The sequence below is a fragment of the Ostrea edulis genome, chromosome 5, assembly GCF_947568905.1.
Source record: "Ostrea edulis chromosome 5, xbOstEdul1.1, whole genome shotgun sequence".
NCBI classification, from domain to species: domain Eukaryota; kingdom Metazoa; phylum Mollusca; class Bivalvia; order Ostreida; family Ostreidae; genus Ostrea; species Ostrea edulis.
Window position 1 is genome coordinate 43638462 of NC_079168.1, and position 11576 is coordinate 43650037.

Sequence of the window (11576 nt, forward strand, 5' to 3'; positions counted from 1 at the left end):
ATGCAATATACCCTTGCACTCTTTTAAAACTTAATCTTCTAAATGTGTGAAATACAATGCCCTTGAGAATGTTTACTGTCAAAACACGGGTGATACACAAAATCAGATAGATAAGAACGCGCACAAGTTCAGTAGTTGATATATATTAAGTTGAATACAGGTGAACAAAATCCGAAGAAAAAGAACCATTATTAAAATATATGCAATAAACAATGTAATTTACTGATTTTTCCTTTCAGATGGGAACTTTCTATTTCTCTGTTAGTGTTAATTACAAATAATTGTTTCTAGACAAGGAACTGTTTATGAACTCCAGATGAAGGAGCTTTCAGTTTTATTGTCCTGGGTTTGCTCGACAAACCACTGCCTACTTTCCAGACAGAATGAAATTGCGATAAATTTTCACCCTCTCTGGATAGACATATAGCTCTTTTTCTGCTTTAAAATCAACAGCTTTATGTTCTCCTTCAAATATACTGTCTTTCCTCGATTCCTAAAAATAGCTTCTTTAACAAAACGAATAAAGCTTTTGGAAAGTATCTTACTTTTTCATTAGATTTAATATACGATCCCGATAGTTTCCGAAGCTACACGATAAACGATTTTCACGATAAACGGAAAACCTGATACACGCAAAATACGATACACGATAGACCTGATAAACGCAAAACACGATAGAAAACGGAAAACCTGATACACGATAGGATAGGATACACGCACGATACGATAGGATACACGCACGATACGATAGGATACACGCACGATATACACACACACACACACACACACACACACAGAATCTCGATAATTTTTATGCTTTGAACAAAAACAATATGGCAGCTGCTACTAAATGTAAGGCATGTGTTGATGGAAATAACAACTACACTCTCCCAAAGAAGAGCCAGAAATTCAAAGAAAAATATGCAAGTACTCTGTAAACATCTATTTGTTTCAAAGTCAGAAAGGGGGAGTTTGTATGATAAGCGTACAATCTGTTTGACAAACCTCAACATTTCTCACAGCGGGGAAGATGACATTAAAAAACTTGCCAGAATAACTGACATAGTAACTAAAATTATATATAAAAAAAAATTAAAAAAACACTTGCCAGAATAGCTGACACAGTAACTGTAAAATTATATAATATACTAATGTAACAATACTTTTTACACAAGTTTTAGAAAGTAAAATCAATAAAAGATGTATTTGACCTTCTGCAGTTGTAAAATGCATAACAATTAGTATGTCTAAATTCATTAAATTTGGATTTGAAGTATGCCTAAAATTGCTCAGGTTACATTTATTTATAAAAGATCTCCAGCGGCAGGGGGCCACCTAGGCCCCCTGACCCCCACCTTACTATTTTCCATTTCATAATGTTGGCAGCTCTGCATATTAGGGGATCTAAGTTTTACATACCAGTATGTTGTAAATAGGAAAATCTTCTCCAGAACCAATGGGCCATTTCAATCAAACTTGATACAAATTATCTTTGGGTGAGGAGGATTCAAATTTGTTGAAATGAAGAGTCATGCCTCTTTCAAAGGGGCGATGATCACAAAACTGCAAAAATAGGGTGTGGTCAATTGAAAATCTTCTCAAGAACCACTTGGTCAGAAAAGCTAAAAATTATATGAAAGCTTCCTGACATAGTGGAGATTCGAGTTTGTTAAAATCATGACCCCTGGGGAGCCACAATCAAACTTGAGGAAACATGGGCAATTGAATATTCATTGTGAAATTTAAAAAAAAAAAAATCCAGTTATTCAAAGCTCTACTGCAATTCTCAATTTTTGATTATTATTTAATTTATTAGAGTGTATCTTTTGAAATTTGATACCAGCAAAATACATTCACCTTATCTTCGTCTTCATCACTACATATGATTTAAATTAGATAATGCCAAAGAAAAATTTAGAACTAAATCTAAGAGAGATTTTACAAAACCACATATATGTAGTATATTTATTTATAGATAAAATTTGCAGGGTTGGGCTTTAGGGGTGTAATCTACAGTGTCATAATGGCTGACTTTTTTTTTAAAATCATGAATGAAGATATAGATATTGGCAATATTTGTCTATTCCTTTGAGTTTATTGCCTAGCTGAGAAGTTTACTGTCAGAAAATATAAGTAATGTGAACCATTGAGAGTGGTATATACACTGAAATGAAGAATATTTCATTCGTCTCTCAAAATTGTAATTGTTTGAAGCGATGTTTATATTGTTTTTTTTTTTAATCCACAGGTTTCTTGAGAAAATATACCAATGTAGAGGACTCAGGACATGGTTACATTCAGCCAAAGGGAAAAAATGTCCTTTAAGTCTTAATAAATCAGACTTCTGATTTTAAAATGTTGTTGACTTTTATTTAGCTCAGTGGACACTTTCAATAGTGCAGAAAAGAATTTTAGTCATTTTTAGGTCACCTGAGTAAACTCAAGTGACCTATTGCAATCAGTTGTCGTCCGTCGTCGTGTGTTAACAATAGACATTTTTATCTTCTTGATAACTATATTTCCAATTCTTTTCATATTTGTTATGAAGCATCTTTGGAACAAGGAGGACATAAATTGTAAATTTCAGGATTCTTGGGGGCGGGGCAAAAACTGCCCAAAATTGACCAATTTTCAAAAATCTTCTTCTCAAGAACCATACACATGTAAGAAAAGCTAAATGCATGGTGATGGAGAGTAGGAAGGGCTCTACCAAAATTGTAAATTTCATGATCCCCGGGGTAGGGGTTCTGACCCCAGGGCGGGGGCAAACTTGGTATATAGTGTTTATGTGTAAAACACTTAAATAACATCTTCTTTAGTGCTGTTGATACTATATTGAAACTAAATAGATATTTAGAAAGAGCAGGTAGTCCTTTACCAAAATTGTAAATTTGATGATCCCAGTGGTAGGGGTTTTGGTATTGGGGTGGGGCCAAAATGGTCAGTTATTAAATGTGTGAACAATAGACATTTTTAACTTCTTCTTGATAACTATCATTCCAATTCTTTTCATATTTGGTATGACGCATCTTTGGAACAAGATAAAATTGTAAATTGATGTGCCCCTTTTATAAATTATGTATTTATTTTATGGCTGTTGGGGCCTTCTGTGAAGTATGGATGTTGTTTATGTAAACGACAACTTAAAGGAAAGTTAATGTAGACCAATACTCAGCCTATGTCATAATTAAAGGTAAATGCGGAACCAAGCGTCCATTTTCTGAAATGTGGTATTTTAACGATATCGGTTTGATTTGTACATGACGATATGAATGTCCGATATCGATTCCTTCCAGAGCGTTCCTATCAGCTGCGGTCAAATTTTGTATTTTAAAAAGGGGGGTGGCTAAAGATGATTCAAGCTTTAGAAGGAAAACAATTGGTTGGGGAACAGACAACATTTTGGCAGATGAGGGCATGTTAACTGCATTGTACATGTCCTTGAGGTACATTGATTATTCATGTATGTATGTAAAAGTTTTACAATGACCCATGTTCAACATATGGAATTACGGGGGCATCAGAAAGTTGGGGAGACGGATGGGAAAGGGGGGGGGGGGCCCAATTCATATTTCCACCAACATCATAATGATAATATTTCTTTTGTGAGGATTCGGGTTAAAATAGGTCCTTGCTTGTCGTAAGAGGCGACTAAATGGGGCGGTCCTTCGGATGAGACCGCAAAAACCGAGACCCATGTCACAACAGGTGTGGAACGATAAAGATCCCTACCCAAAGGCTGTCAGCGTCGAGCATAGGCTTAAATTTTGCAGCCCATCACTGGCAATGCATGGCGACATCACCATATGAGTAAAAAATTCTCGAGCGTAATAGTTGCTAATTTAAAAGTACTACGCAGCTGTTGAATCCAAATTATCATGAAGAAATTATACATGGTAAGCTTGTGTAAAAATAAAAGTTCACACTTAGCTACTCCAGTGACCACAGATATCGTAGTTGTGTTCGCTGCTCCAATGTTGCATATATTGACGCAAACTTCAAAGAACGGCTGCAAATAATTTGTTTTATTTCACTGACCGTCATAAATTTGTCATTTTTTCCTCATCCCCTCTCCTTTTTTCAAAATCATTGGGGCGGCATTTGTATAACGCGTTTAGTTCCTTATTGAAATTGCATCGACTTAGATGCATTTAGTGTGACTATGTATAGACCCCATTTTCCCTTACAATGATGTGGTATTTCCCTCCTTTAAGCTATAATATACTAATATACACTTCGTCTGACCCTCCCCTGTTCTGACAGAACTTTGCAAAATGAGAGTGTGTGAAAATTTTGTATCAGCAAGCAGGGATTTATTGAGGTTCTTTATACTACCGGTAAAGGGTACCTTTCCCCTTTTGACAACAAATGAATATTTCCCTTCCACAGGTAAAAGTTCCCCTTGCAATGTAGAAACTACATGAAATTGTATGGGAATTTTAACAAAAATCATTTTTATACATGTACATTCTAAGTATTTTTCTATAATTATCAAAGTCTGTGTGTTAGCGCTAGTGTAAAAGTATCTCTAGCCACTGTGGCTAATTGGGTCCAATTTTCATTAGCCACATTTCATTTTCATTAGCCACACTAAATAAAAAGAAAAAAAATTTGATATGGTTCAAAGATTTTTATTAGCAAAATACACTGAAACACATACAGCTCTCATCACCATCTAAGGATTGTCTAAAATAAAAGGGGGGAAGAAATAGTGAAAACACATGGTAAAATTATGATGCATGATTTCAAGACAGGAACCTGCATGGTCACAGTGTGTGTAAGAAAAAAGTCACAACTTTATGCAGAGTACTCTAGCAAATTTTCTAACAAAATACCATTTACTATTAGATTCTCAACTTAATGCACGGCTAGTATAAAGCATATAAATTGGGTGCATTGTAATGTCGTTAATACCCCTTCAATTTTCGGAAATCATTATAACAATGATAATGTAACGGTAAGGGAAAAAAATGTTGAGACCCGTCCAACCAGAAATGAATTTGAACCCAGGATTGTCCGCAACATGTAAACAAATTAAATCCTCTTTCCAAAATAAATATTCATTCCATCTGTTCTTGAATTATCAAGTTTTCATGTGAAAAGTGGGACGTTAAACAATCAACAATCAATTGATCACGGTCACATTTTTTTCAAGAATGGCGCCATTTATTAATGATGTAGAGCAGGAAGGCTTTACCAAACTTTTAATTAAATGTCTGTATGTGTATGCAAAAGATACATAATACAGTATGATGTAAGGGAGACACATTACTAGGTGAAATCATCATCAAATTGCAATGATTTCTTCTTTTTTTCAGGCTTCTGGTGTTGCACTTTCAAACCAATGTCTTGACATTTACTCAGATCTTCAGTTAAGGAAGAAGTATTGGTACATTATTTACAAACTGACTGATGATCTGAAGGAAATTGTGGTGGATAGTGTCAAAGAACGGGTGAAAGGAGACAATCTTGATGGTAAACATTTTCTTTTAATCATGTGACCGGGAAATCTGCCTTCAAACTATCTAATTTGCATATGTGTGTGCTAAGTCCAAAGGTCAGGGTCATTTTCGGTGATTGATATAATCATAATGTGGCCATGGACACCATATAAAGAAAATCATACTAGTTTTCAGTCTCATAGGAACATGTGATCAGCAGTCTACAATCCATGATGGAGTAGGGCTGAGTAATGCATGGTCGAGGAAATTTGAATGCTTATAAAATATTAACTACAATATTTTAATATTTCTTTTCATATTTATTTCACTTTTTCTTTGTTCTATTGCAATTGGTTGTCGTCCGTCTTCGTGCGACGTCCATCATGTGTCATCTGTTGCACGTTAACAATTGAAGCATCTTTGGGACAAGAGGGACATATTAATTGTAAATTTGAGGATTCCAGCACCCCTGGAACCCAAGGGGCAGGGCAAAAACTGTTTAGAACACTGTAGCTCAATAAAAAGGATTGGGACCCCAGTTTTTCTTTTTAATTTCCTAATTCTCCTTCAATGTAGAAATCAAAAGTACACTTCCCAAAAAATTTACATTACTCCAAAAATCTTAGTTGTAAACCTCTTTAAATATCCAAATGATATTTTGTACCAAAATCGTGTCCATGACTCCAAGCCACTTTAAAATGGGTGGCAAGATGATTAAAGAGCATGAAGGCCCATTAGTCCCTTGTGTCTAAAGTTTTAGATATATGATTATGAATAATGTATTTGTTTTTATAGCAAAGGTGGTCTTTGAAGAATTAGCTCAGAAGCTCATAGCTGCTGAAAATACTGTGAACGAAGCAGGAAAGAAAGGAGAGGGACGATATGCTGTGCTAGATGTTCACTACGAGACTGAAGGTTCCAGAACTTTAGATAAAGTAGTGTACTTAACATGGTGAGTGTTGAAATCGTCATATACTGTAAACTAACATACAGCATAAAATGATATAAAACTAATGAAAAACCAAGGAAAGATTAGTTACAATGATTTACTGAAGGGTTAGCAAAATAAAGTGCAGAATGTATTGTTTTCACATAAGGTTCTGAGTGTTGATACTTCATATGACTTAAAATGTTAAAATTCATAAAATTTTGGATTGACCTAGGGGTGGAATGATACAGCACCTTACAATTGGATATTCATGATGATACTGGAGTCTTGATTACAGTTTTTATAGTAACTTTGAAAACTAATCGTCATTATGACCCTCTTAAATAAATTGCAGGGGGGGGGGGGGGGGGGGGGGGGGGTGTCAAAAAGAAATATAAAAAGTCAAAATATACATTTCATGAAATCACCATAATTATCATAAAATTAACCACCAATAATGAGCCAGAAATCTAGTGTAAACTTTTGTGTAGTTTTACGTCTGTTGCTAATTGTTGCAGAAAAATTGCCTATTGGTTTTGTTTTTTTAAAGACTAGAGCTCTGCTGAGCTTTTTATGACCGTCTTTAGCCTGTTTGACAAGCCAAACTAAAGTAATAATGCTGAAATGGCTGTGTAGGGTAGAATTGAGTAGGATGTAGAATTTTTTCAGGAGTCATTTTGATACAGAGATCTGAGATGGATTTTTTTCTGGTCACCTGAGTTTACTCAGTTGACCTATTGCAATTGGTTGTCGTCCGTCACCGTCCATCGTGAGTTAACAATTGAACATTTTCAACTTCCAGTCCAATTCTTTTCAAATTTGGTATGAAGCATCTTTGGGACAAGGGGGACATAATTGTAAGTTTCAAGACTCAAGCTCCCCTGGGGCCCCAGGTGTAGGTCAAAAACTGCCTCAAATTTTCAAAAATCTACAACTGCACACGTGTAAGAAAAACTAAATGCAAAGCGATGTAGAGCAGGAAGGCTTCTACCGAAATTGTAAATTTCATGATCCCCGGGGTAGGGGTTCTGACCCCAGGGTGGGGCCAAACTTGATACATAGTGTTTTTGTATAAAACACTTATATAACATCTTTAGTGCTATAGATATTAAATTGAAACTAAATAGATATTTAGAAAGAACAGGTAGTCTTTTACTAAAATGGTAAATTTGATGATCCCCAGAGTAGGGGTCAAACTTGGTATGTAGTATTTATGTGCAAGTTTGCTGATATTGTATAAAATTTAAATGCATACTTAAGAATATCAGAAAAGGATGTACAAAAAATGGTGAATTTCACAATCCAGGGTTTTGACTCTAGGATGGGTCCAAATGAGTCATATCTTTTGAGGTTTTAATGTTAATATACCTATTATATTTAATATGTAGAGCCTTTCATCAGTGTATGGACTTTTGAGAGCTGTGAAGTGTTAAGAACATATCTTGTTTTATACTGCTACTGAACATTAGAATTTAGTTCAGATATTCAGAACAGGAAATTTTTTCTAGATTTCATAGCCCTTGGGAGTAGTGATACTTTTTCACTAGTACTCAGGTGACCGATAAGGCCTGTGGGCCTCTTGTTTTAAAGGCCTTGAGATATTGAACAGATTTTTTGTATACAGATGTATGTTGATGAGATACAGATCCAGATTGATATTTGCTCTGGTTCATTGATTTTTGATGGAGTTGTGCCCCTTTAATGTAGAAAAATTTATTTTATGGCTGTTGTTGAGTTTTTCATTGTACTAAATGTTTGTAACATACAATCTGATTACCACATTCAATGCTATACTTCGATGGATTTCCTACATTTGACTTTACTGCAGGTGGGGGACATCTAGTTATTACAATTTCAAGAATTTCTAAAAAAAATTTATATCATTCAAATTCCATTTGGATTGACTTTAACATGGATAGTAAATTCATTTTGGGATTTTCCGTATATTGGATTTACTTTAAGATGGATAGTGAATTCATTTTGGGATTTTCTGTACATTGGATTTACTTTAATATGGATAGTAAATTCACTTTGGGATTTTCCGTACATTGGATTTACTTTCACATGGATAGTAAATTCACTGTGGGATTTTCTGTACATTGGATTTACTTTAACATGGATAGTAAATTCACTTTGGGATTTTCCGTATATTGGATTTACTTTAACTTGGATAGTAAATTCACTTTGGGATTTTCCGTACATTGCCTTGTACAAGCTCTGTTGTCTTGTGATAACTCTTGGTTAAAAAAAAAAATTTGTCTGTCTTTTGATTGATATAAATTTTTAAAAAATTTCAGGGTGCCCGATACTCTCCCAGTAAAACAAAAGATGTTGTATGCCAGCAGTAACAAGGCTTTGAGAGGAAAGTTGACTGGGATCCATGTAGAGATACAATGCAACGATTCATCTGAGCTGAAATTCGACGAAATTATTGAAACGTGCCGTAAAAAGAGTCGCGATTGATTCATCAGTGGATTATAGAACAGCCTTTTTCTTTTCTTTTCTTTTTTTTACTACTGCATTAAAGAAATTGTTATGGTATGTTTCAAGTAATCTAAGAAAGAAGAAATTTAAATAGATGTTAATCATTCAGTGTGTGTAGGCTCTGCATAAACTAACTACAGGATGTATTTAGCAATGAAATAAAAAAATGTTTTGCAACAAATTATATCTGTGAATGAAACTTTCTACTCAGAAGTAAAGATTGTCAACAACTGAAGGAAAGAGAAGAGGTTTTGGAAGTGGACCAATTTATTGCTTGAAAAACCCCATCATGTACCATTTCCTGCACAAAGCTTGCATCAGTAGGTCTTATGAAGGAAATCAATGAAAATATACAATGCCTGTCTTCCAGGTCCTTAAGCTTCATTAATTTGCCATATTCTCCCTTTTACCATCCTACTCTCGTGCAACCATTTCTCGCATCCTCCAGTTGTTTGGATGCAACAGTACCCTAATAAGAGAGCATGGGCAACAAGGATTAACAGGATAGTAGTGCATGTAATTTCACAATTTCTTTTTAGATTAGTCAGATGGGATTTACAGTATATACATATGCACCATAGAGAAATGTCTTAATTCAGGTAAAAACAGATTTTGTGATACTTTGCATGGCATGGAATGCAGGTCATCTCTACAAAGAAATTGCAATATTGTAGTGGTAATAATGTGTGTACTATACCAAATGTGCAGTAAGGTTGCCAAGAAAAACTGGCTAACTAGTCTCTAAAGAGTTTATAGTTTAGTGTTAACTCGGGGAAAAAAATCAGTATTTGTACATCGCAAACATCCTCTGCTCCCATGATGTAACGAGATATTTGTCCTGATCTTATCATGAAATGTGTGCAGATATCGATATGTCAGATAAAAAATGTGCATTGGATTATGGATGAAATATGCTATGCTTTTTACAAAGATGAGCAATGAGAGACGATGAATTATCCCCGTCACCCTGTTTCCTTCGTTATTGGGCAGACTTCGGGGATTCTGATTGGCTGTTATTTGTTTTTTGACACTGTAAGATTCTGAGTAGCTGCCCTATATTAAAGCAGGCAAAACAACAAGCCAGATTCCCGAATCCATGGTTCTGGGTGTCCTTTATTCAGTTTGCATTTAAAATGTCTAGGAAATGAAAGAGTTCACACTGATTGATGATGCAGCAAATACCAATGCTGGTATGCCATTGGACAAACTCAGTGGATTGTAATTGGTTGTCTTTCATACTGTTGGCACTACGAAGGTTGATATTGGGGATTTTCAATTCACTTGAGTAGTTTTTCATCTTCACTTGAGTAGTTGTCTATCATCATCCATTTGTGATTACGTTTGAATATAAGATTTCAGCTTCTTCTCTGAATGTACTTGGGCCATTTTTCCATCAAATCTGGGATGAAACATGGGGATCTAGAACTGAATTTCATGGTCACTGCACCACTTTGACCTGAAGGATGAGGTCAGAACCTTAAAAAGTAATACAGTGTATGGAAATCTTGCACAGAAACACCTATCAGACAGACTATTGGGAAATTCATGGTCCTAGAGGTTCTGAATTTAATGTGGGATTTCATGTTTATACAGTGAATTTTGGCGACCCCCCACCTCCCCCCCCCCCCCCCCCCCCCCCCCCCCCCCCCCCCCCCCCCCCCCCCCCCCCCCCCCCCCCCACCCAACACACACAACACTCCTAGACATCAAGTAATGAAACTTGAGTTTAGTCTGGTGCTAGGGTGGTTTTATGGTTCATATAGTGAAACCGCATTATTTCTTTGAAAATACTCTCCTTGACTCCTGGACAACAAACGAAATTGAGTACATGCAATGTAGTAATGATGGAGATTCTTCCGAAGTTGTGAAATTCATGGTACCTGAGTCGGGTGACTAATGAAAGGGTCATATGCAATCTTTAAAAATCTTGACTCGGGGACAGTCTTTTACCAAAATATTGAAATTTGTGGTCCTTGCAGGTAATAGGGTCTATAGCTGGTCAAAACCTTAAAAAAAAAAATATGCTGTCTTGAAAAGTGTACTCTGTGTCATCTAGCAGATGAACTGTATAATCGTGGTGAGCAAGCTAGATCTCATTAATATCTCCTTTACTCCTGCACAGTTAAAGAAAACACTATATGCATGATTATGAAGAGCATGTATCCCTCCATTAAAATTGTGAAATTCGTTATCCCTGATCTTGGGTTATTCCTGTAGAACGGGCTTCTAATGGATATACATGTACAGTGAAATTGCATTTAATTTTTAACATAAAGACTACTACCAAAATTGTAGTATTCATGACCCTGAATTGCTGGTGCTTCAGGGAGTGGCAGGCAATAGTGAAAATATAGTACATCACTTTTTTTTTACATTCTCTTTTTCTTGCATATCGAAAACACCAGACTTGAAAAGCTAAGGACGATTCATTTTCATTTTTCACCTCATTCGATTGAAGAGTTCTGCTGAAGCTCAGTGGTAGAGTGTTCGCTTCGGTACCGGGGGTTACGAGTTCGAGCCTCGCTCGTGCTCTAGCTGCGTCAAGCCTGAGACGTAAAGATAGATTGCTAAACGCTCGGCATTGAAAAGTGAGGATTTTCTACAGTTCTTTCGGATATGACCATAAAAAACGGAGGTCTTGTGTCACGACAGTGTTGGTATGTTTGAAAAAATCGGTGCTACGACCGTGAGCTCCAAGCATAGGTCTAAATTTGTAGTACTTC

General features: G+C 35.8%; 1 protein-coding gene across 1 annotated transcript in view; it reads left to right on the forward strand.

Annotated features, from left to right (window-relative positions):
* The window catches only part of LOC125649894 (uncharacterized), a 12633-nt gene extending 3594 nt beyond the window's left edge, over positions 1-9039 (forward strand). The window contains exons 2-4 of the mRNA XM_048877736.2: positions 5319-5475; positions 6237-6393; positions 8667-9039. Coding sequence (XP_048733693.1) covers positions 5319-5475; positions 6237-6393; positions 8667-8832 — 480 coding nt within the window. The 3' untranslated portion in view covers positions 8833-9039. The remainder of the gene's footprint in view (positions 1-5318; positions 5476-6236; positions 6394-8666) is intronic.
* The last annotated feature ends 2537 nt before the right edge of the window (positions 9040-11576 follow it).